General features: G+C 45.9%; 1 protein-coding gene across 1 annotated transcript in view; it reads left to right on the forward strand.

The window, feature by feature from the left end:
* Positions 1-26,452, forward strand: part of kcnq1.2 (potassium voltage-gated channel, KQT-like subfamily, member 1.2) — a 1,103,902-nt gene that overhangs the window by 712,880 nt on the left and 364,570 nt on the right. Inside the window, exons 14-16 of the mRNA XM_070901706.1 lie at positions 4,453-4,528; positions 21,575-21,669; positions 25,313-25,353. Of these exons, the coding sequence (XP_070757807.1) occupies positions 4,453-4,528; positions 21,575-21,669; positions 25,313-25,353 (212 nt within the window). The remainder of the gene's footprint in view (positions 1-4,452; positions 4,529-21,574; positions 21,670-25,312; positions 25,354-26,452) is intronic.

Below are 26,452 nucleotides of genomic sequence, written 5' to 3' on the forward strand. Positions count from 1 at the left end.
GGCTGTCTGTTGGGATTGCCCTTTCCTCAGGTTGTTCCCTCTGTCTGTCCACCAGGTGTGGTACGAGCTCCACATTGTAGTCTGCCTCTGATTCCGCAGTGTTGTTGGTAAATCTGCTTTTGACTTGGTCTACAAGCCTCCGGCAGGTTGTGCCATTGTCCATTTGTACTTCCAGTAGCCTGTTTCCTTCCTTGCCCGTTACTATCCTTGCAAGCCATTTGGGACCCCTGCCATAGTTTAGTACAAACACTTTGTCCCCTATCTCATTCCATCTCCCCCTCGAATTTCTGTCATGGTACTCAGTCAGCTTACGGCACTTTGCCTCAACGATTTCGTGCATGTCTGGGAGGATTAATGAGAGCCTTGTTTTTAAAGTCCTTTTCATCAACAGTTGCGCGGGGGGGATCCCAGTCAATGAGTGCGGACAAGATCTGTATGCCAGCAGCAGTCGCGACAGGCGACCCTGCAGCGTGGGACCTTGGATTTTAAGCATGCCTTGTTTAATGATTTGCACTGCTCTCTCCGCCTGGCCGTTGGAGGCCGGCTTGAACGGTGCCGTCTTGACGTGATTTATGCCGTGGTCAATTATAAAGTCTTGGAATTCTGCGCTGGTGAAGCACGGACCATTGTCACTGACCAATATGTCAGGGATTCCGTGCGTTCCATGGTTGCGAGGCTCTCCACAGTGGTGGAGGTTGTGCTCAAGTTTAAAATGGTGCATTCGATGCACTTTGAAAATGCATCTACAACTACGAGGAACATTTTGCCCATTTTGCATAGTCTACATGCACCCGCGACCACGGTTTGGTAGGCCAGGGGCTCAGTGGAGCCTCCCTGGGGGCATTGCTGAGTTGGGCACAAATGCTGCACCTTCGGACGCAGAGCTCCAGGTCCGCGTCAATACCAGGCCACCAGACGTGGGATCTGGCTATGGCCTTCATGAGAACAATCCCCGGGTGCTCGCGGTGGAGCTCTCGGACAAATGCCTCTCTGCCTCGCAGAGGCATGACTACTCGGCTGCCCACATCAGGCAGTCTGCTTGTAATGATAGCTCATGCATGCGCCTGTGAACGGTTTTAATTCCTTGGGACAGGCATCGCGAGCCTCTGCCCAGTCACCGGTTAGGACACATCTTTTTACTAAGGATAACATGGGGTCGCTGGCCGTCCAGGCTCTGATTTGGCGATCCATCATGGGTGAACTTGTGGACTCAAAGGTATTGATTGTCATGACTATCTCTCAGTCCTGTTCATCAGACCCTTCCGTGGTCGCCAGGGGTAGCCTGCTGAGCGCATCGGCACAGTTGTCTGTGCCTGGTCTGTGCCTTATGGTATAGTTGTAGGACGCCAGCATGAGTGCCCACCGTTGAATTCGCGCCGAGGCTTTGGTGTTCATTGCCTTGCTAGGAGGGACGTGAGGGGCTTGTGATCGGTTTCTAATGTGAACTTGGCCCCGAAAAGGCATTGGTGCATCTTTTTGACACCGTAAACGTACGCGAGCGCCTCCTTCTCTACCATTCCGTACCCACGCTCCGCCCGCGAAAGTGACCTGGAGGCATAAGCTATGGGTTGTAATTTGCCCGCACTATTGACATGTTGCAAAATGCACCCGACCCCATATGCTGATGCATTGCATGTGAGAACTAGCTTTTTACCTGGGTCAAAGAAAGTCAAAACACTGTTGGAACACAGAAGTTTGTGTGCCTTATTGAAGGCGCGTTCCTGGGCATCCCCCCCAAGACCAATCGCACCCCTTTCTGAGTAGCACGTGGAGAGGCTCCAGCAGCGTGCTTAAGTTCTGCATAAAGTTCCCAAAATAATTGAGTAGCCCAAAAAAGGCGCGCAGTTCTGAGACATTCCGGGGCCTGGGTGCCAGGTTAATTGCTTCTGTTTTGGACTCTGTTGGGCGGATTCCATCAGCGGCAATCCTTCTGCCCAAAAATTCAACCTCGGGTGCGAGAAACAGGCACTTGCATTTCTTGACTTGTATCCAACTGCTTTAGTACTTCCTCCAAATTACGGAGATGGGAGTCGATGTCCCTGCCCGTGATAAGTATGTCGTCTTGAAATACAACCGTCCCCAGGATGGACTTGAACAGACTCTCCATGTTGCGCTGAAATATGGCAGCTGCCGACCTGATGCCGAATGGGCATCGATTGTACATGAAAAGGTCTCGATGTGTATTGATGGTGGTGAGTAGCTTGGATTCCTCGGTCAATTCTTGCGTCATATACGCAGATGTGAGGTCTAATTTTGAGAAAAGTTTACCTCCAGCCAATGTGGCAAATAAGTCCTCCGCTCTGGGCAGCGGGTACTGGTCCTGTAGGGAGACTCTGTTTATGGTAGATTTGTAGTCCCCACAGATTCGTACAGATCCATCAGGCTTCATGACTGGGACGATGGGACTTGCCCAGTTGCTAAATTCCATAGGTGATATAATGCCTTCCCGCAGAAGCCTGTCTAGTTCGTGTTCAATCTTTTCCCTCATCACATAGGGTACAGCTCTGGCCTTGTGATGGACCGGTCTAGCATCCTGTGTGATGTAGATTTTGACTTTGGCCCCTTTGAAAGTGCCCACACCTGGCTGAAAGAAATGTTCAAATCGCTTTATAACTGTTGAGCAGGAGGTCCGTTCCTCTAATGACATGGCATGGACATCATCCCATTTCCAGTTTAGTTTTGTCAGCCAGCTTCTCCCCAGCAGTGCTGGGGGGTCTCCAGGGACAATCCACAGGGGAAGTCGGTTCACTGTCCCTTTGTGTGTGACAGAGAGCATGGCGCTGCCGAGGACTGGTACGATTTCTTTGGTATAGGTCCTTAGTGTGCTGTCGTCCCACTGTGAGTTTTGGTCTGTCTCTTTTATGCGGCCACAGTTGTTCAAATTGTTGAGCGCCCATGAGAGATTGACTCGCTCCCATATCCAGCTCCATGTTGACAGATATCCCGTTGAGTAGGACCCTCATCATTATAGGAGGCGTCCTGTTGTAGGAGCAGTGGCCATTGATCGTGTTGACCCGCTGTACACTGGTGTCCCGGGTACTGTCCCCACCATCTTCTGGTCCGCTTTCCGACTCATCCGATTCGTATACCAGCCGAGCTGCCGTTTTTTGCACATGCAGGCCAAATGCCCTGTATATTCACAATTTCTGCAAACAGCCTGCTGAAATCGACATCCCCTTGCCGAGTGCCCACCCCCACAACTCCAGCACAGACCTGTTCCATTGTTCAAAGTGTTCCTAAAGAATGAGCTGCGTCTGGCTGATCTCTCTTGAGCTTCTCTCAGTTTGTAGTTGATTGCTCGCATTGTGGGTCGATGAGGTGTGAACGGCCGTTCCTGTGGCCCTTGATGGCTTCTGCCTGCTGTCGAGAACCTGTTCTCCCGGTTTTGTCTGTGTGTGGGTAGCAGCTTGTTTAGTGCTGTGAACTACTTGTTCTGATATTTCGTTAGTTGTCGTACCTGCATTGTAAATCAACCTCGTTTCTTCTTCCCCTACCAATAATGTCTGTGCAACTAGTGCTGCTGCCTCTAAGGTCAGGTTCTTGTCTCTATGAGCTTTCAGAATATGCCTGCATGGCCTATTCCTTCAATGAAAAAGTCTCTCAGCATTTCTCTCCTCAGTTCATCGGAGAACTCACATAAACTAGCCAATCTCTGAAGTTCCGCCACGAAGTCGGGTATGCTCTGGCCCACACAGCGTCTGTAGTTGTAGAACCTGTGTCTGGCCATGTGTAGGCTGCTCGCTGGCTTCAGGTGGTCTCTTACCAGTGTGCTCAATTCTTCAAACGACTTGCTTGCTGGTTTCTCAGGTGCCAACAGATCCTTCATTAAAGCATATGTTTTCGAGCTACAGCTGGTCAAGAGATGGGCTCTTCTCTTGTCTGCCTTATCGTCGCCTAACCAGTCTTTGGTTACAAAAGCATTGCTGGAGCCTTTCTACAAAGTCCTCCCAATTGTCTCCCACATTGTACTTTTCATCTGATCCGTTGTTCACCATTCTGTTGATTCTGTAATCCCATAACCCGTCGCCACTGTAAAGTCCTGTCCCCTCAGTACAGATTTACACGAAGCATGTAGTGAAGTCAAGGTCACTCTGGACTTGCACCTTTATTTCACAGCTCTGGAATGCTGCACTTGCCTGAGACCTGCCCTTATATACCTGTCTCTTGCAAGTGCACCCCTGGTGGTAAGGTATGCTGGTGGTTACAGGTCATATCTTATTACAGTCATGTATAGGATGTTAGGATACAGTTATATATAATAATGTAAGGTACATGACACCTAGCCCAAGTGCATTATGGTTAATTATACCTACACTGGTTTTGTTAAACTAGCCCAGTACAGAGTATGCGATCCTCCAGTCTACATGGCTTGGTCTCACACCATCCATTATATTTACCCACCATGTCACTGGAAAACATTAAATGTTATTCTTTTCTCTCACTGTTTTACAGATTAACAGAAGCACACAGAGCTGCCGTAAAAGTTATTCGACGAATGCAATATTTTGTTGCCAGGAGAAAATTTCAGGTGAGAAGTAATATTCAGTTGGAATCAAAATTAACCAATTGTTTTGGTGGGCCTAAGGTAAAAGAAATACTAGTACTGAGGCGCTCAGTTTGCAAATTTCTGAATTTCACTTCACACTTACAATTTCGGGAGAGAGGTGAAGAGTGGTTGAGCATTATTGACCAGAGATACTATTGGTCTTGATTGCCCTTTTCTACTTCAGGTCCGGGTTGGAAAATACTGAATACTTCTAACTCTACGCTGCTCAGTATTTGCGCAAAGTGAAGCTATAGGCAGCATTAAAAATGGAAGGCTGGTGCAGTTTAAAGAGATGTTTTCACACTCATTGCGGTTATGGGGTGGGGATTGCAAGGGGAGATACAGCTAGTTGTGACAGGATGGGACAGGTGGGGTTGGTGAAAATGAATGTAATTTATCAATAACTGCTCAGCAGGGGGTGGGGGATACCGACAAGGACTGAGGGGGAGGAGGTACTTTCTTATCATGTTTCATTTCCCATTTCACTGATACTTCAGGGTTTCTTGATACTGGACAGCTACTTGGAATCAATGGCCTGATAATAACGCCGAGGAGTGTTCGGAGTGGGGAAGGAGGGGTGGGGGGGAGGTGCATTATCGGTTGGGTAACCCGGAATAACTTTCAGCATGTTGGTCTTTGGCCTTTTAACACAGCCATCTAATTAGAACATAACGTGTTTGGCATCGAAAGCATTCAGCAGTCGTGGTGCAGATCTGCATGACACAATTAATGGGCTCAATTTTGCCCAAGCCAGTTTTCTGGCGTATTGCCAGAGTTACACCCGTTTTTCTAGGCCAGAAATGCGCCGGAAATAATTTGCCAAAGTTTCCCTGATCTATAATTCAAGTTTGGCGTCGTGCAGCATGTAAAGTCGCCTTGGGGGAGTGGGGTTGGTGGAGCTGTTGTCTGCGTCGAAAAACGATGCCGCACCTTCTGCGCATGCATGGGGGAAAAAAGTTACATTTCTGACGTCTTTGCAATGGACGCGCATGCGCAGTACAGCTCCGAGTTGGCAATCGACCATTTTTAATGAGCCAGTTGTGTGTGTGAGAAGGTCGAGTGCTGTGTGAGAGCATTGGAAAAATTGCAGCTGCAGCAATACAACACGCAACACGGTGCAAGGACCAAAAATTTCTTACAGGAAGAAGTGGAGGCACTAGTTACTGTGATTGAGAACAGATGGCAGGAGCTGGACACCAGCAGAGGTCACACAAAAGTTCTACCCAAAGAAATGAAGAAACACTGGAACCAATTTGCAGAAGATTACTGTACAATGGTGACCACCTCGAGATCTGGCGGATAGTGTAAAAGGTGGCAGGACTTTGGTCAAGTAGTTAGTGTAAGTAATATTTTCATTTATTAACTGGAACTGCAATTGTAAATGTGACCATCTCCCACCCAGCAGAAAGACACCCTCTTTGAAAAGTTAGGTTTTCATCTTTGCAGAGGAAGGTGGCACATAATAAAAGGGAAAGAACTCGAACAAGAGGAGGCCCAGCAAATCTGCACCCACTGACACCCTTGGAAGAGAAGGTCGCTGTTTTGATGGGTCCTGCCTGGAGAAAAGCAATCATCACTGCACAAGCTGGGCCCTCACTCGAGGGAGTGGGTAAGTCCTTCAAATTCATCATGGTCCTTCAAATCAGCCTGCTGCCTGGCATGCGATATGTGAGCCTACTCATGCCACCCACCCTGCCCCCTCCTCTGCTGCTAACCATTTGACTGTTCTGTTATATTTTGCAGAACTTGAGGCCAACCCTGACGATGCAGAAGAAGATTCACACACAGACAAGCCTGAAGAGGAGGGGGAGGGGATGGAGCTGGATGAAGCTCCCACTGTTTTACTGACTTTGGAGGAGGTGCTACTCATTGCGGTGACAGCCCCTTCCATGACTAGTGGTTTGAGTGCTGCTGGGACATTCCATGGTTTCCCACCATCCGAGATTTAGGTTCCCATTGGTGGGGTACAGCGAGGCACACCCAGGGCCCCACTTTCCGAGGTTGCGGGTCCCAGTGGTGGGGTGCAGTGAGGCACAACCTTGGGGAGGAGGGGAAGGAGAGCTCGACCATGCTCTCCTGAGGTGCAGGATCTAACGGATGTGATTCAGGTGATGTCATTGTGTGCGGAGAGCATTGACCTTACTCGATCACCCCTGGACACCATCAGTGGGATGAGTGATGAGGTAACAGGACTGTCGAGAGAAGTAACAGCAATGACACAAGAAATGGGAATGATGTCCGGGACCATCAGGGAGGGAATAGTGGCCATGAGGGAGGGATTGTCAGAGGTAGTGCAAAGACTGTCACTGACCATGAGGGAGGGAATGGTGCAGGTCGTTGAGACACTGTCAGGGCATATGAGGGCTGGCATGTTGGAGTTAGCTGCTGCTATAAGGGAACATGTCCAGATCCCGCGCCCATTGACAGAATCAACTGTCACTCCCACTCCAATCCCCTAACCAGCCTCTGAAGAGCCCAAAGGCGGGTCCTCCAACATGCCACCTGCTGCTGAACCGCCGCCCACCCCCACCCCCCCACCCCCCCACCCCCCCACCCCCCCACCAGATGCGCAGTACCCGAGATCTTAGAAAGAATAAGCTTGGTACCAAGCCAGAAACACCATGCCACCGCCTGCGGGCAGGGATGGCAGAGAGTCCAAGCACAGCGGGCGGTCTTAGAATACGGTGGAGGACAGATGGGTGCGTGCAGCCTTTCTTTGCTGTTGTTGTTGTTATTATTATTATTGTTACTGTTGTAACTGTTCGCAAATTAAACGTTTTTTGTAAGTTATGTAAATTTACAAGTTTAAAAGTTTGTAATTGATCGGAGGGGCCAGCATCGCGAGAGGAGTGGCGCGGGACTACACAGGGCCGCGGCAGATCGGAGGGGCCAGCTGGTGCCGAAGCTGAAGGTAAAACAAAGAAGTAGAAAGAAATCGAAGGGTGATGATACAGCCAAGCGGGTAAGTGATTGGCTGGTGGATTGGTGTGTATTTAATCTTTTTTTTTTCTTCTTCTTTTATTTCCTTAGCAGTAAGTAACCTTTGACAATGTTGCCAAATTAAGTTAATTTAAGGGTTAAGTCATGGCAGGAGAGCCCAACCTGTGTCATGCTCCTCTTGTGCTATGTGGGAACTCAGGGATGCTTCTGGTGTCTCTGACGACTACATGTGCAGGAAGTGCATCCAGCTGCAGCTCCCGACAGACCGCATTGCGGCACTGGAACAGCGCATGGAATCACTCTGGAGCATCCGCGATGCTGAGGATGTCGTGAATAGCACATTTAGTGAGTTGGTCACACCGCAGGTAAAGATTACTCAGGCAGATAGGGAATGGGTGACCATCAGGCAGAGCAGTGGAAGGAAGGTAGTGCAGGGGTCCCCTGTGGTCATCCCCCTTCAAAACAGATACACCACCTTGGGTGCTGTTGGGGGGGCTGACTTATCAGGGGAGGGCAGCAGCAGCCAAGTTCATGGCACCATGGGTGGCTCTGCTGCACAGGAGGGCAATAAAAAGAGTGGGAGAGCTATAGTGGTAGGGGATTCTATTGTAAGGGGAATAGATAGACGTTTCTGCGGCCACAATCGAGACTCCAGGATGGTATGTTGCCTCCCTGGTGCAAGGGTCAAGGATGTCGCGGAGTGGTTGCAGGACATTTTGGATGAGGAGGGTGAACAGCCAGTTGTCGTGGTGCATATAGGTACCAATGATATAGGTAAAAAACGGGATGAGGTCCTAAAAGCTGAATTTAGGGAGCTAGGAGTTAAATTAAAAAGCAGGACCTCAAAGGAGTTGTCATGTATCTCACACTACTGTACATAACTGTATCTTACCATGCTATACATGACTGTAACCACAAGCATACCTTACCACTAGGGGTGCACTTGCAGGAGACACTGCATACCTGTTCCACACAGGTATATAAAGGCAGGTCTCAGGCAAGTGTGGCATTCGAGAGCTGTGAAATAAAGGTGCAGGTCCTGAGTGACCTTGACTTCAGCATGTGCCTCGTGTAAGTGCACTGCAGGATCAGGACTTTACAATGGTGACGAGTTACAGGATCACAGAATCCACAGAATGGCTACCAACGGCTCAGATGAGAAATACAATGCTGGAGACAATTGGGAGGACTTTATAGAAAGGCTCCAGCAAAGCTTTGTAACCAAAGACTGGTTGGACGACGATAAGGCAGACAAGAGAAGAGCCCATCTCTTGACCAACTGTGGCTCGAAAACATATGCCTTAATGAAGGACCTGCTGGCACCCGAGAAACCAGCAAGCAAGTCGTTTGAAGAGTTGAGCACACTGGTTAGAGACCACCTGAAGCCAGTGAGCAGCCTACACATGGCCAGACACAGGTTCTACAACTACAGACGCTGTGTGGGCCAGAGCATACCCGACTTTGTGGCGGAACTTCGGAGGCTGGCGAGTTTATCTGAGTTCTCCGATGATCTAAGGAGATAAGTACTGAGAGACTTTTTTATTGAGGGAATAGGCCACGCAGGCATATTCCAAAAGCTCATAGAGACCAAGAACTTGATCCTAGAGGCAGCAGCACTGATCGCACAGACATTCTTGGCAGGAGAAGAAGAAACGAGGTTGATCTATACTGCGGGTAAGTCAACTAACGAAACATCGGAACAAGGGGTTCACAGCGTGAAACAAGCCGCTACCCCCACACACAGACAAAGGCAGGAGAGCAGGCCTTCAACAGCAGGCAGTGGCGCCAGAAGCCATCAAGGGCCACATGAACGGTCGTTCACACCTCATCAACCCACAATGCGAACAATCAACTACAAACTGAGAGAAGCTCAAGAGAGATCAACCAGACACAGCTCATACTTCGGAAACAATGGAAGCGGTCTGTGCTGGAGATGTAGGTGAAGACACTCATCAAGGAGGTGTCGATTTCAGCATGCCATTTGCAGAAACTGCAACTATATAGGGCATCTGGCCCGCATGTGCAGAAAAACAGCAGCTTGGCTGGTATACGAATTGGAAGGGTCGGAAAGCAGACCAGAAGACGGTGGGGACAGTGCCCAGGACACCGAGGTACAGTGGGTCAACACGATCCATGTCTACTGTTCTTACAACAAGATGCCTCCAATAATGATGAGGGTCCTACTCAATGGGATACCCGTCAACATGGAACTGAACACGGGAGTGAGTCAATCTCTCATGAGCGTCCAACAATTTGAACAGCTGTGGCCGCACAAAAGCAACAGACCAAAACTCACAAGGGTCGACACCAAACTAAGGACCTATACCAAAGAAATCGTCCCAGTCCTTGGCAGCGTCATGCTCTCAGTCACACACAAAGGGACGGTGAACCGACTTCCCCTGTGGATTGTCCCTGGAGATCTCCCAGCACTGTTGGGGAGAAGCTGGCTGGCAAAACTAAACTGGAAATGGGATGATGTTCACGCCATGTCGTCAGAGGAACGGATCTCCTTCTCAACAGTCCTAAGTTGATTTGAACATCTCTTTCAGCCAGGTGTGGGCACCTTCAAAGGGGCTAAAATTAAAATCTACATCACACAGGATGCTAGACTGGTCCATCACAAGGCTAGAGCTGTGCCTTATGTGATGAGGGAAAAGATTGAACATGAACTGGACCGGTTTCTGCGGGAAGGCATTATCTCACCCGTGGAATTTAGCGACTGGGCAAGTCCCATCGTCCCCGTCATGAAGCCTGATGGATCCATATGAATCTATGGGGATTACAAATCTACCATAAACAGAGTCTCCCTACAGGACCCATACCCGCTGCCCAGAGCAGAGGACCTATTTGCCACATTGGCTGAAGGAAAACTTTTCTCGAAACGAGATCTCACATCTGCGTATATGAGGCAAGAACTGACAGAATCTGAGCTACTCACCACCATCAACGCACATCGAGGCCTTTACATGTACAATCGATGCGCATTCGGCATCAGGTCGGCAGCTGCCATATTCCAGCACCACATGGAGAGTCTGATCAAGTCCATCCCGGGGACGGCTGTGTTTCAAGACGACATACTCATCACGGGCAGGGACACCGTCTCCCATCTCCGCAATTTGGAGGAAGTACTAAAGCGATTGGATTGGGTAGGCCCAAGAGTTAAGAAATCCAAGTGTCTGTTTCTCGTGCCCGAGGTTGAATTTTTGGGCAGAAGGATTGCCGCTGATGGAATCCGCCCAACAGAATCCAAAACTGAAGCAATTCATCTGGCACCCAGGCCCCGGAATGTCTCGGAACTGCGCGCCTTTCTCGGGCTACTCAATTACTTTGGGAACTTTATGCAGAACTTGAGCACGCTGCTGGAGCTTCTCCACGTGCTACTCAGAAAGGGGTGCGATTGGTTTTGGGGGGCGCCGAAGAACGCGCCTTCAATAAGGCACGCAACCTTTTATGTTCCAACAGTGTGTTTTGGCTTTTTTTTGACCCAGGTAAAAAGCTAGTTCTTACATGTGATGCATCAGCGTATGGGAAGGATTGCTACCAGTGCCACGTGCTAGTCAGAATAGGAATTGCAGGATAGTTAAGATGAATACGTGGCTTGAGGAGTGGTGCAAAAGGGAGGGATTCAAATTCCTGGGACATTGGAACCGGTTCTGCGGGAGGTAAGACCAGTTCAAACTGGGCAGGACCGGAACCAATGTCCTAGGGGGAGTGTTTGCTAGTTTGCTTTGGGGAGGGGTTAAACTAATATGGCAGGGAGATTGGAACCTATGCAGGGAGACAGAGGGAAGTAAAATGTGGGCAGAAGCAAAAGATAGAAAGAAGATGGAGGGCAGAGAAACCCAAGACAAAAATCAAAAAGGGCCACATTACAGCCAAGTTCTAAAGGGACAAAGTGTGTTAAAAAGACAAGCCTGAAGGCTCTGTGCCTCAATGCGAGGAGTATTCGTAATAAGGTGGACGAATTAACTGTGCGGGCAGCTATTAACGAATATGATAAAATTGGGATTACGGAGACATGGCTCCAGGGTGACCAAAGCTGGGAACTCAACATCCAGGGGTATTCAACATTCAGAAAGGATAGACAGAAAGGAAAAGGAGGTGAGGTAGCGTTGCTGGTTAAAGAGGAAATTAACACAATAGTAAGGAAGGACATTAGCTTGGATGATGTGGCATCTGTATGGGTGGAGCTGCAGAATACCAAAGGGCAGAAAACGCAAGTGGGAGTTGTGTACAGACCACCAAACAGTCATAGTGAGGTTGGGGACAGCATCAAACAAGAAATTAGGGATGCGTGCAATAAAAGTACAGCAGTTATCATGGGCGACTTTAATCTACATATAGATTGGGCTATCAATCTGGTAGCAATATGGTGGAGTTGGATTTCGTGGAGTGTATTAGGGATGGTTTTCTAGACCAATATGCCGAGGAACCAACTAGAGGGCTGGCCATCCTAGACTGGGTGATGTGTAATGAGAAAGGACGAATTAGCAATCTTTATTGAGATGGAGAGTGACACAGTTAATTCAGAGACTAGGGTGCTGAACTTAAGGAAAGGTAACTTCGATGGTATGAGATGTGAATTGGCTAGAATAGACTGGCGAATGATACTCAAAGGGTTGACGGTGGATAGGCAATGGTAAACATTTAAAGATCACATCAATGAGCTTCAACAATTATACATCCCTGTTTGGAGTAAAAATAAAACGGGGAAGGTGGCTCAACCGTGGCTAACAAGGGAAATTAGGTATAGTGTTAAATCCAAGGAAGAGGCATATAAATTGGCCAGAAAAAGCAGCAAACCTGAGGACTGGGAGAAATTTAGAATTCAGCAGAGGAGGACAAAGGGTTTAATTAGGAGGGGGAAAATAGAGTATGAGAGGAAGCTTGCTGGGAACATAAAAACTGACGGCAAAAGCTTCTATAGATATGTGAAGCGAAAAAGATTAGTGAAGACAAACGTAGGTCCTTGCAGTCAGAATCAGGTGAATTTATAATGGGGAACAAAGAAATGGCAGACCAATTGAACAAATACTTTGATCCTGTCTTCATGAAGGAAGACACAAATAACCTTCTGGAAATACTAGGGGACCGAGGGTCTAGTGAAAAGGAGGAACTGAAGGAAATCCTTATTAGTCAGGAAATTGTGTTTGGGAAATTGATGGGATTGAAGGCCGATAAATCCCCAGGGCCTGATAGTCTGCATCCCAGAGTAATTAAGGAAGTGGCCCTAGAAATAGTGGATGCATTGGTGATCATTTTCCAACAGTCTATCAACTCTGGATCAGTTCCTATGGACTGGAGGGTAGCTAATGTAACACCACTTTTTAAAAAAGGAAGGAGAGAGAAAACAGGGAATTATAGACTGGTTAGCCTGATATCAATAATGGGGAAAATGTTGCAATCAATTATTAAAGATGAAATAGCAGCGCATTTGGAAAGCAGTGACACGATTGGTCCAAGTCAGCATGGATCTATGAAAGGGAAATCATGCTTGACAAATTTTCTAGAATTTTTTGAGAATGTAACTAGTAGAGTGGACAAGGGAGAACCAGTGGATGTGGTGTATTTGGACTTTCAAAAGGCTTTTGACAAGGTCCCACACAAGAGATTGGTGTGCAAAATTAAAGTACATGGTATTGGGGGTAATGTATTGACGTGGATAGAGAACTGGTTGGCAGACAGGAAGCAGAGAGTCCGGATAAACAGGTCCTTTTCATAATGGCAGGCAGTGACTAGTGGGGTGCCGCAGGGCTCAGTGCTGGAACCCCAGCTATTTACAATCTACATCAATGATTTAGATCAAGGAATTGAGTGTAATATCTCTAAGTTTGCAGATGACACTAAGCTGGGTGGCGGTGTGAGCTGTGAGGAGGATGCTAAGAGGCTGCAGGGTGACTTGGATAGGTTAGGTGAGTGGGCAAATGCATGGCAGATGCAGTATAATGTGGATAAATGTGAGGTTATCCACTTTGGTGGCAAAAACATGAAGGCAGAATATTATCTGAATGGCGGCAGATTAGGAAACGTGGAGGTGCAACGAGACCTGGGTGTCATGGTACATCAGTCATTGAAGGTTGGCATGCAGGTGCAGTAGGCGGTAAAGAAGGGAAATGGCCTTCATAGCTAGGGGATTTGAGTATAGGAGCAGGGAGGTCTTACTGCAGTTGTACAGGGCCTTGGTGAGGCCTCACCTGGAATATCGTGTTCAGTTTTGGTCTCCTAATCTGAGGAAGGACGTTCTTGCTATTGAGGGAGTGCAACGATGGTTCACCAGATTGATTCCCGGGATGGCAGGACTGACATATGAGGAGAGACTGGATCGACTGGGCCTGTATTCACTGGAGTTTAGAAGAATGAGAGGGGATCTCATAGAAACATATAAAATTTTGACGGGACTGGACAGGTTAGAGGCAGGAAGAATGTTCCCGTTGTTGGGGAAATCCAGAACCACGGGTCACAGTCTAAGGATAAGGGGTAAGCCACTTAGGACTGAGATGAGGAGAAACTTCTTCATTCAGAGAGTTGTTAACCTGTGGAATTCTCTACCGCAGAGAGTTGTTGATGCCAGTTCGTTAGATATATTCAAGAGGGTGTTAGATATGGCCCTTATGGCTAAAGGGATCAAGGGGTATGGAGATAAAGCAGGAAAGGGGTACTGAGGTGAATGATCAGCCATGATCTTATTGAATAGTGGTGCAGGCTCAAAGGGCTGAATGACCTACTCCTGCACCTATTTTCTATGTTTCTCTGTTAAAGTTTTTAAGTGATCTTAAAGACTGATCTTAAAGTGAAGTTTGATACAAGAATAATTTTATTAAAGTTAAGTTAAGTACAAAAGAACTATTTGTTAAACTTTTGAATAAAATATATTTTATATTTAAACTGAATCATTTCCATTATTTGTTCCATTAACATGACACAACATTACGGAACAGCTCTAAACAGCTGGAATAGTTGTCGCTGAGCCCTCAGGCATCAGTAAAGCGTTCACGGATGATTTGCTGTCGCAAGGCTCTAACAATCGTTAAAGGAAGTTATGCAGCATGCAGCACACAACAGTGAACTTACCGACAATCTCAGGAGCCTCCGGAATGGTCCAGGCATCGGAAATGCTGTTTCAAGATGCCAATGGTCCTCTCTATGATGCTGCGCGTCACAATGTGCGATATGTTGTATTCTCAGTCAGCTACTATCCGGGTTAGGCGTAGGGGTGTCATGAGCCAGGTGGTAAGGCCGTATCCTTTGTCTCCCAGTAGCCAGCTCTGCCCTTCTGGCTGCTGCTGAAACATGGCAGATATAATGCTGTCGCGTAGGATGAACGCATCATGGATGCTCCCAGGGTATCTTGCATCGACTGACATGATGGAGTGGAAGCCTTTTCTGTTCCTGTACATCTCGGAATCTTCCAAAGGGGCTCACAAGGCAATGTGGGTACAATCAATGCAGCCGTTGGGAAGCCAGCAATCCTGGAGTAGCCCACAGCCTTGTCATGGATTGCTTGGGCAGTCATGGAGAACTTTATGAAGTTATTCCTCCACGCATACAGTGTAGTCATCACCTGGCGAATGCAGACATGTGTTGCATATTGAGAAATGGCACACGCATCCCCAGTTGTAGCTTGAAATGAGCCGGAGTCATAGAATGAAAGTGCAGCTGTAACCTTCACTTCAACTCGCAAAGCAGTCCACCTGATGCTTCTAAGTTGCAGGTCTGGTTTGACCAACTCACAGATCTCAATTACAACTTCTTTGCAGAAATGCAGCCTTCTGACACAGTCTTTATTACTCAGGTGCAGGTATGAATGCCTGACTTGATATACTCGAGCTGGGTAAGGCGTCCTGCCCAGCATCGTACGGGCTCTGATGTTCCTCATGCGATGATGTCGAATCAATTGTCTCCTACATAGCACCATGATGCAGAAGGCTCGCACAAGGTATGGCAATGTCAGTTTTGCCCCCATACTTAAATTTAACCTTTGAAAGAAGCTCAAAACAGTAGGAAAGCAGGCAGGACAAGTTCACAGTTCTCTCTCTCCACCCAAGGTCTGTATGGATGGACCACACCCAAAGTCTTGTGACTGCTCCTCTTTCCCCCCCCCCTTTAACTAATTGCAGTCTTGTGACTTCTCCCCTTTTCTCTCCTGCCCCACCCCCGCCCTTCATTGCAGTCTTCAGAAGGCTTCTGATCGGCACCTCACTCTCTCTCTCTCTCCTCCTCCCCCAAAACGGCTTGTTTTCTCACCAAGCCCCTGTGTCTGGGCGCTAGGCCGATTCTGCCAGCCAAAGCCACGACTCTACAGCCCTGCTTCAAGACATTCGGTGATGGCGTGTGAGTGAGTTTTAAAAAAAGCGAAAACTTCTGAAATTCAACAAACTTCCATTTACTACGTTGATAGGTAAAAAAAAAGTTGAACTTTATTATTGATTTTTTCAGTATTCTTGACTCCCTCCAAAATCTTCAATTTATAAACAATGGCGTCTTTCGGCGCCGATTTGTGAATGTGCGCTGGTTTTCTTAAGTGCCCAGAAGGTTTTTCGGGAGTGGCCAGATACGCTGACCTCAGAGGAAAAAATGTTGGCAAAACTGTAAAAAAATTATAAAAACCGGCGCAGACATGAGGGAACGTCAAAAAAACTGGCCTAGAAAAATCGTAACGAAGTCAGTTATGCCGGCACAGATCGCAGGAGGAAAATACATACGGCAAAAAAAAACCACGCGTGCCAAAAAAAATGGCGCAAATGACCGGAGAAAATTGAGCCCATAAAATATTGTATTTAAAGGGCCAATCCAAGGATGGAATTTGCAAAAGTTAGGAGTTTGAACCAAGAGAAGGTGCAGTCTCAACATGTTTTCAGATGGTCAAGGTCTGTGTCTCAACTTTACGATGCATTTCTTAATGTACTGCTGGGTGTAGTGAGGAGCCAGATAGAGATACTCTTCCCCAGCAACCGGAGGAAGAAACCTACTGCTGTAACAATGAAAGCATGACTGGAGGTAGCCCAGGAGGGTGGCAGCAGGAGCATTGTGCCCCATTCCTGACTTCAGTGTAGGAAGCGCCTTAATGGCCTAGCCATGTCAGGAAAGGTGAGTATAGTTGCACATTACCTATATCCTGTTGTGCACATCACCGCCCCACTCTCTCTGCCTTGTCAAGCCTACTCCATCACATCGCTCCTCACAACCACTTACCTTGCAAGCGCACCCATAATTCTTTTATACACTTCCTCACATCTCCATCTATCCATCCACGACTGCCACTCACCCTGATCTTTATGCAATTTGATGCCTCTCCTTGATAGTCACTCTCACATGCATCGGGTGAACACTTGTCATTAGTCACTCGTAGGTCTGTTCTTTTACACGTTGCAGAAGAGAACAAAGAACATGAGGGAGAGGGAGCGTCAATCATGGCAATCACATGGCCATGCAGACTCTGGATGCCAACATGTCTGGTATCTTAAATAGGATGACAGACACCATAACCTTGGCTTTACAGTGCGTCATTGATCTGCACCAAGCTGCTCTCCAGCAGAGTGGTAGGAGTGAAGTGCAATTCAACCATAAGAGGGATGATGGTGAAAAGGGAGATGGAAGTGGGCACCCCATTCAAAGCTTTCTCACTTCTCACCCATTGCTGCCTTGTACCCAACATGCTGCCTCCTCTCCCGATGGCCGAGTCTGCCCCTGCACAGGTGAAGGTGGAGCAGTATTTGGCAGGGCCCTCATGGGTTCCAACACCCAGAAGTCGTCAGCCAAGAGCATCTTAACAGTCTTATTTTTTGATGAATGGGAACACATGAATTGACAGAGACCAATTGGGCAACGGGTACATATGGGATAGAGTGGCCATTGGATGTGATTGTTACATTGGTGCAGTAGTAGTGACTAACTGAACCTTACAGCTCTAAGGGAATCCTCGGCATCCTAGAATGTGAGTGGCATATGCTGGGTTGGGGGTCATCATCTTCCTCCTTATCCTTTTCTTCCTCTTCCTCTTCCTCAGATTTATCTGCAGCTGATGAATGCTCAACAACTTGTTCCTCCTGCAGCTCCAGTCCTCGATGCTGCACTATGTTGTGCAGAGCACAGTGCACGACAGCCATTTTGAAGATCCTAGCTGGCGAATATTGAAGGGCACCTCTAGATCTGTCCAGGCACCTGAAGCACATCTTAGGCATGCCGATCACTTGCTCAGTGGCACATCTGGTTGTCATATGACATTTGTTCTACCGATCTTGAGCTTCACTGGTTGGGTTTCTCATGGGTATCGTCAGCCAAGTTTGAAGCTATATCTCCAGCAGCCACCCATTAAGTCTGCTTGCATGTCCAAAGAGGTTGGAGAGCTTGGACTGCCACAGGATGAAAGCATATTGGCAGTTCCCCAGGAATCTGGCGCACACCTACATAAACATTTACTTGTGGTTACACACCAGCTGAATGTTGGTTCAATGGAACCCCTTGTGGTTTGCACGGTTTGCCACGTGTTACGGTCGTTGACGCCCAACACCTGTGGGAAGCTAGCCAGAGACGCAAACCTGAGCACCCGCTCATTCTGACTAATGTCATTGCAGGCGAAGTTCACATAATTGCCACTCTGGCAAACAACTTATCAGTGACCTATCTTATGCATTTATGTGCAGTTGACTGGGAGATCCTGGCTATGTCTCTGGTAGGACCCTGAAAGGATCTAGAGGCAAAAATGTTGTGGCCGGTGGTCACCACTGGTAATGTGTGGCCACCAGCTCCAGCAGGGAGCAGATCTTCTTCTAGGAGGCTGCAGATGTCTGCCACCACCTGGCACAACAACCTCAACCTGTGGAAGCACTACCCTTCTGAGAAGCCAAGGAAGCTGAGCCTCTGCCTGTACACCCTGTTACGCAGATAGTGCCTCCTGTGAGCTCAACTCTATGCTCTCCCCTCTCTGCTGCTCCCCTCTCAGCCACTGCTCCCCTCTGTGTTGCTCACCTGCATGTCTCTCCACAGCAGGCTATTGCTGCTGCTGATGGTCAGCTTGCTCCGCATCCAGGGTCCAATCTAAGGCAGCCATGGCACCACCCATCCTGATCTTGAGTCCCAGTACTTCCAAAATGTAGAAATTAGCCTCTCACCATAAGTACACTCAACAAACTCTTTCCCAGTGGTCGGACTATGAGCACTGAGTATGTATTGCTGTATTTGCCTATCTTTTAATGAACCCCATCAATTGCTCTTCTCTTCACGTTTCAATGGCAAGCTTCAGGAAGGATTAACTGAATGTGGCATTAAATTTCAATGCCATTTAAAATAACGCTGCAATTCAGTAATTCATATATTCAAATCGCTAACTCGTCTCTCCGGAGGGGATTACTCGCCCACACTTAAATCCACGTGCTCTTCAATGTTAAAATTCCCCACAATGTCTTCCAGTCCTCTAAGAAGGTGCTCCATTTCTATTTCTTCTTCATGTTGTAGGGTTGGGCATTCCTAATCTTGCTCTCCACAGATGGGATAAGAAGGTTGGATGGGGTTACAATCGTTTTTTTTTGTTTTTGGCAGGTGAACAGCAACATCAAGCCAGTATTTATTGCCCATCTCTAGTTGCCTTGAGAGCATTAAGAGTCAACCTCATAGTGTGGGCCTGTAGTCGCATATAAGCCAGACTGCTTGCAGGTAACAGATTCCCTTCCCTTAAGGACATTGGTAAACCAGCTGAATTTTTACGACGATCTCGTGTTAGTCCACTAATGATCAGATTTGTTGAATTCAACTTCACAACTTGCCATGCTGAAATTTTCACTCATGACCTCTGGGTTGCTAGTCCAATACTATTACCATTAGGCTATGGGACCCTTGTTCACAGAGGGGAGGGGAGGCAAAATCTTGCTCAATGAGGGAGCCAAAATCTTATTTAGGGAGAAAGGGGTGAGCAACTTGCTCAGTGAGAGAGAGAAAGCAGTCAAAATCTTGTTCATCAGGGGGAGGGGACAAAATCTGAGGGGAGAGGGAAACAAGCAGTTGTTCAGTGGGGGTCCAAAATCTTGCTCAGCAGGGGGAGTGGGGGTGTTGATGGCTTAGATTTTGCCCAACAGAGCATGGGGAGATTGTGTATAAATCATGCTGGTTTGGCGGGGGACAGGGCGGATGTGGGGGAGGAGTGGTGATACTTCATTTTGTGTGGGATCCATTATTTTTGTCTTCATCATTTTTCTGGGTGGATTCCATTTCTTGTTCAGTGGCGGCAGGGGGAGGTGGGTGTAAACACAATCTTTTTCAGCAAAATATTTCTCATTGGGAGCAGGGGCTGAAGAACATTAATCATGCTTAGCAGGATGGGGAGAGAAAGGTTTATGATTTTGCTCATTGGGAAAAGAGGTGGCCACCAAGTCTGCTCAGTACTGTGTTTTGTATTTTTCCGTTGGATCTCTTGTTCTGTGCGAGATTGGGGTTGGAATCTAGCTCAGCTGTGTGTGTGTGCGCTGTGGGAACCAACATTTTGCTTGGTGTGGAAGAGCTGATATATTTGTTCAATGACTGATTCCCCCTGCTCACTAAGGCAATTGATGGATTATCAGTACTGTGTATTTTACCTGAAAGTCTGATACTTTGTAATTCTGTGTGTTCATTTAGGCACTTTGATCTAACGTTAGGTGTAGTGCCATTGTTATTTGATTGCCATGAAACACTATGTGCACAATACCACCAACAAGCCCATTATCTTTAGACTCTTGAGACCACTCACTGTTTTAATTTTATATATATATATCTGAGGCTAGAAATTCCATCTGGCACCCAGTCCCCTGGCCTTGCTGTGACTCCAACCCAAATCATCAGAAAAGAGTCATATAATTTGTAGGCACATGCCCATATCATTCACTGCTAGTTTGGTGCCCTTCCCATGGACCAAATGGTATTGTGAAGCTGCACCATGCTGCTCCCTCGGGGGGTGGGAGTGGAGAGGGTGGTGCAGTGTGCTGGACAGGCCAGTCCATCAGAAGATTTGAGAGGTTCCAATTTATTTTACTGTTCCCTAGCTGGTGGGCCCCATATACTAGTGACAATTGATATCTGTTGGATTGATTGCCATTTGAATATAATATTGTGGGTCCCATATGTGGCCCTATACAAGTATGCCCGCTTCATGCAATACAGGAGGTATAAGTGGTGGGATTTCTGGAGAAGCCCATTATCCCACCAGCCATGCCCCCAAAAAGTATGTCAGGACTGAAATGGGCTGCAGGTAGAAGAAGCAGCTGTTTCACATTTTCATTCTGAGCTGGAAAGGGGTAGAAACCGGGCAGAAACAGATTCTATCCCAATTTCCTGCCCTTCTGCTTCTGTTATGCTTGGTGTCAGCCTTGGCTCAGTGGTAGCATTCTTGCCTCTGGGTCAGCAGGTTGCGAGTTCAGACCCCACTCCTGGACTTAAGCACATAATCGTGGCTGACATTCCAGTGCAGTCCTGATCGAGGTCCCATCTGCCCTCTCATGGCACTATTCGAAGAAGAGCAGGGGAGTTCTACGGATAACCTAGACAATATTTATTCTTCAACCAATACAACTAAAACAGTTTAATTGGTCATGTATCTATTAGTGCTTCTGCGACCTTAGTGTATACAAATTAGCTGCTGCGTTTTCCTATATTACCCAGAGAGGGGTGAACCTGTGGAATTCTCTACCACAGAAAGTTGTTGAGGCCAATTCACTAAATATATTCAAAAAGGAGTTAGATGTAGTCCTTACTACTAGGGGCATCAAGGGGTATGGCGAGAAAGCAGGAATGGGGTACTGAAGTTGCATGTTCAGCCGTGAACTCATTGAATGGCAGTGCCCTTCTTGGCTCGAAAGGCCAAATGGCCTACTCCTGCACCTATTTTCTATGTTTCTATGTTTTACAACAGTAACTACATTTCAAAAGTAAATATTTGGCTATGAAGTACTTGGGACATCATGAAAGGTGCTACATAAATCCAAGTTATTTTCCAAGCTCAAAAACAGATGAATTTTCTAGGCTCAGATATTTACAAATTTCTTTATTTGCTACAACCTGATTTAAAGAGCATTGGTTTTATAATTAAATTCCCTAGTATTTTTGGGATGTATTCCACAGCAAGCTCGAAAACCTTACGATGTGCGAGATGTTATTGAACAATATTCCCAAGGTCACTTAAATATGATGGTCCGGATCAAGGAACTACAAAGAAGGTAATGTTTTTTAAATGTAGTCTCATTTGCTTATAGTGTATTGTTATTATAAAATTAACTTCAAATAATGTAAAGTGAAAATATATCAACATTTTCTTTTCAAAGTTATAACAGCTTAGCTGTTTGTACTTCTTCATTTATCCAAACTAGGATATCGGAAATCAGTTTGGATCATTGCATTTGAAAAACCAGAAGCTAGTGCTCAAACCAAGCTAGGACACATGTTTAATTTATGTAATGAGAAGCTTTTCATTTAGCATAGGTCCATTGCATCATATATTTAAAGGTATTAAATCTGTGCTCTGAGTCACCACTCAAAAATGTCACAATTCAGGGAATCACACCTCAAAGCATCATATATGTCTATAGACCAGAAATGAGTATTTGGCTGAAATGAAACCTTATCTATTAAGTTATCAATTAAATATCTGATCAGCTAAATGTGAACAAATGAAAAACAGCTTTATTCAATGAATAAATGCTAATGAAATACAAATAAATATCAGAAAATGACCAATCAAAGCATACATATTTTTTCACAATTTTAGCCACCATTTGTTTCTTCACTCAGGTCAATGTATACAGCTAGCACTAAGATTAATATCATGACAAACACATGGAGAATTATATAATTCTTAAAAAAAATACTAAACATAGTCATAAAATTGGTTGTTTAGTATTAGAGATGCCAGCAAAATGTTTTCCCTAAATAGGCCTGCCTTTCTGTCTGAAGCCCGTGGCTTGAGTTGGAAATGTCAACTGAGCCTCTGTTTCCAGCTTCTGTGGACATTTCTGTGTGTGTATGTGAGGAAGAGAGAGATGCTTCATGAGAGTTGCAATTTTTACCCTACTTCTGGGAAATTATAATACATGGAGTATGCTGTGACAACTAGACAGAGTATTTACAAATCACAACTGTCAGCTGGACACAGGAGAACAAAATTTTTAAATGTTTCCAGTGTTTTATACAGTTTAAGTCATTAAATAAACATTCTGGCCTAACTATTGTTTGGGATGAGATTTTTTTTTATTGAGGGGGAGCTGACCTATTTGAGGCACTTTAATGTGGCCAGAGTTCATCAGCCAGGCCCAAACCATGGTGAATGCACTTCTGTTTAGGTGTGGTTAAAAAAAGAATGACTAAAAAGATAATAAATAATAAAGAGATGGAAGATAGATTATTAAAGTAAACTAGCACGAAATATAAAAACAGATAGTAAGAGTTTTTACAGGTGCATAAAAAAGAAAAGAGTGGCTAAAGTAAATGTTGGTCCCCTGGAGGATGAGACTGGGGAATTAATAATGGGGAACAGGGAAATGGGGAATTGAACAAATATTTTGTATCGGTCTTTACGGTAGAAGACACTAAAAACATCCCAATAGGGGATAACCAAGGGGCTATAGGGAGGGAGGAACTTAATACAATCACTATCGCTAAAGAAGCAGTACTCGGTAAAATAATGGGACTAAAGGCAGACAAGTCCCCTGGACCTGATGGCTTGTATCCTAGGGTCCTAAAAAAAAGTGCCTGCAGAGATTGTGGATGCATTAGTTGTAATCTACCAAAATTCCCTGGATTCTGGGGAGGTCCCAGCAGATTGGAAAATTGCAAATGTAACGCCTCTATTTAAAAAAGGAGGCAGACAGAAAGCAGGAAACTATAGACCGGTTAGCCTAACATCTGTCATTGGTAAAATGCTGGAGTCCATTAAGGAAGCAGTAGCAGGACATTTGGAAAAGCATGATTCAATCAAGCAGAGTCAGCATGGTTTATGAAAGGGAAATCATGTTTGACAAATTTGCTGGAGTTCTTTGAGGATGTAACGAACAGGGTGGATAAGGGGGAACCAGTGGATGTGATGTATTTGGATTTCCAAAAAGCATTCAATAAGGTGCCACATACAAGGTTACTGCACAAGATAAAAGTTCATGGGGTTGGGGGTAATATATTAGCATGGATTGAGGATTGGCTAATTAACAGAAAATAGAGTGTCGGGATAAATGGGTCATTTTCCAGTTGACAGACAGTAACTGGTGGGGTGCCGCAGGGCTCGATGCTGGGGCCTCAGCTATTTACAATCTGTATTAATGACTTGGATGAAGGGACCGAGTGTAAGGTAGCCAAGTTTGCTGATGATACAAAGATGGGTGGGAAAGCAAATTGCGAGGAGGACACAAAAAAATCTGCAAAGGGATATAGACAGGCTAAGTGAGTGGGCAAAAATTTGGCAGATGGAGTATAATGTAGGAAAATATGAGGTTATCCACTTTGGCAGAAAAAATAGAAAAGAAAATTATAAATTAAATGGAGAAAAATTGCAAAGTGCTTTAATACAGAGAGACCTGGGGGTCCTTGTGCATGAAACACAAAAGAGTAGTAAGCAGGTACAGCAAGTAATCAGGAAAGCAAATGGAATGTTGACCTTTATTGCAAGGGGGATAGAGTATAAAAGCAGAGAAGTCCTGCTATAACTGCACAGGGTATTGGTGAGGCTACACCTGGAGTACTGCGTACAGTTTTGGTCTCCGTATTTAAGGAAGGATATACTTTCATTGGAAGCTGTTCAGAGAAGGTTCACTAGGTTGATTCCGGAGATGAGGGGGTTGACTTATGAAGATAGGTTGAATAGATTGAGACTATACTCATTGGAGTTCAGAAGAATGAGAGGTGATCTTATCGAAACATATGATAATGAGAGGGCTCAACAAGTTGGATGCAGAAAGGATATTTCCACTCATAGGGGAAACTAAAACTAGGGGGCATCAAAATAAGGGGGCGCCCATTTAAAACTGAGATGAGGAGGAATTTCTTCTCTGAGGGTTGTAAATCTGTGGTATTCTCTGCCCCAGAGAGCTGTGGAGGCTGGGTCATTGAATGTATTTAAGGCGGAGATGGACAGATTTATGGGGAGCGGGCAGGGAAGTGGAACTGAGTCCATGATCAGATCAACCATGATCTTATTAAATGGCGGAGCAGGCTCGAGGGGTCAAATGGCTACTCCTGTTCCTATTTCTTGTGTTATTGTGTCCCTTGGAGACTTCACAGTGGGAAGCACCTCCCTGGGGAATGCTACGCTAATGACAGTTTCAGTAAGAACTACAAATTAACGATGGTAGGTAAAGGGAAGAAAATATTTTAAATAAGCATGTAAATAATGACAAAAATGAAGGAAGGTTTTTGGGAGGAAAAAGGAAAGACAGGATAAATTAAGCACTTGTACCCTAAGCGAATCTAGGAAGGCCACAAAAGAGCAACGAAAATTCAATAATTGTTGTTAAGAGATTTTGGAGAGGGAAACATCAACAAAGTTTAATCAACTTTTGTAAAATGTTATATTATATATGTGAAGTGTAGATCTTGAGGCATCTGTATAATGTGTAAGATTTTTATGTTGAGTCAATTGGCGATATGTTGCTTCAGTAAATTTGATGTATTTCAGCAATGGACAAAGATAAATATAACATTAGAGTGCAGCAGTATGTGATAAATAGTAGAAGCCATATAAGATCTACTAATGATAAATAAAATGTGATGGTTTAGGTAAATAGAAATTAGATATTAAAAGAGTGTGGTGCGATCACTAATATTTTTCAGCTGCAAGGATTTACAAAAATAATAAAGCAACTTGTGTCTATATTTTAGGTTGGATCATTCCCTGGGAAAACCTGCATTTTTTCTCTCAGGTAAAGATAAAATAGTTGTAATGTTTTCCTACCAGAATTTAAAAAAATAGCATTTTCTATTTATTCCAAGAATACTCTGAAGGAAAAAAAATCTGAATCTTGAATATGTCATGCTCATGAGATACAAACGAAATTCACCATTCATTGAGAAAATATAATAGGGAGAAGGTTTTCTTTATGCACAATGTGTAGCAAAATTTTAAATGTGTTCTTTTAAACACGTTTACAGTTTTGCTATACATACTGCACAGAGAAAAACAACCCCTTGCAATGATATAGTGATTTTGGGGGTGAAATTGCCCCTTTTATAGCCCGGGCTGCGAGCAGATATCAATGCCAGCTTCGCAGCTTGCTAATCTGGCCGACATCTGCTCTCGAGGCGGTGATTAAAGGGGCGGGCGCCAGCGCCCCGGGCCACCATCTTTTCTTGTCAGGCCAACTCTTAGGTCGGCTTGACGATGGCCTAGATGCCGGGCTGCAGGCCCGGTCGCACACTGCCCTGGTGGCCCAGTGGAGGCCATCAGAGGCTGTGCAGAGTGTGCAGCGGCCCTCCCCTTTAATTGAGGGAGAGGGGTGTTGAAGCGTGTCAGCGCAACGCAGAGCGACATGCCCCCAGAGAAAGTGGAGTGCGGGAGATTGCACTCTGCTTCCTTTGCGAGGCAGTCAGCCCAATTCAGCAATGGAGGAAGTACTCCTGTGCCAGGCACTAAAAGTCTCGACCCCGGAATTTTACCACCTCCAATCGGGCCGCGGAGTAATTTTGCACCCTTTAACTTTAAAACATCCCAAGGTGCTTTGCAAAGGGGAGAGAAAAATAGTGGATAAATGAAAGGGTTCTAATTCATGCTGGGAGTGTTAGGTGAGGTGACTCAAAGCTTAGTTAAAAAAGATGGGTTTGTAAAAAGTTGCAGATAGAGAGAGAAGTAGAGGTGGAGGGTTTCAGGGCTCCAAAGTAGTTGTAAGCTCTGCCACCAAGGGTGGGGCAAAGGGAGAGTGGGATCAACAAAAGTTGAGAGAGTACCGAAGGGTGCGGAAAAGGATAAGAGGCAAGAGGAGGCTGTAGAGTTGAACAAAGCCATGGAGGATTTGGAAACAAGGA

The sequence above is a fragment of the Pristiophorus japonicus genome, chromosome 15, assembly GCF_044704955.1.
Source record: "Pristiophorus japonicus isolate sPriJap1 chromosome 15, sPriJap1.hap1, whole genome shotgun sequence".
In the NCBI taxonomy this organism is placed as follows: domain Eukaryota; kingdom Metazoa; phylum Chordata; class Chondrichthyes; family Pristiophoridae; genus Pristiophorus; species Pristiophorus japonicus.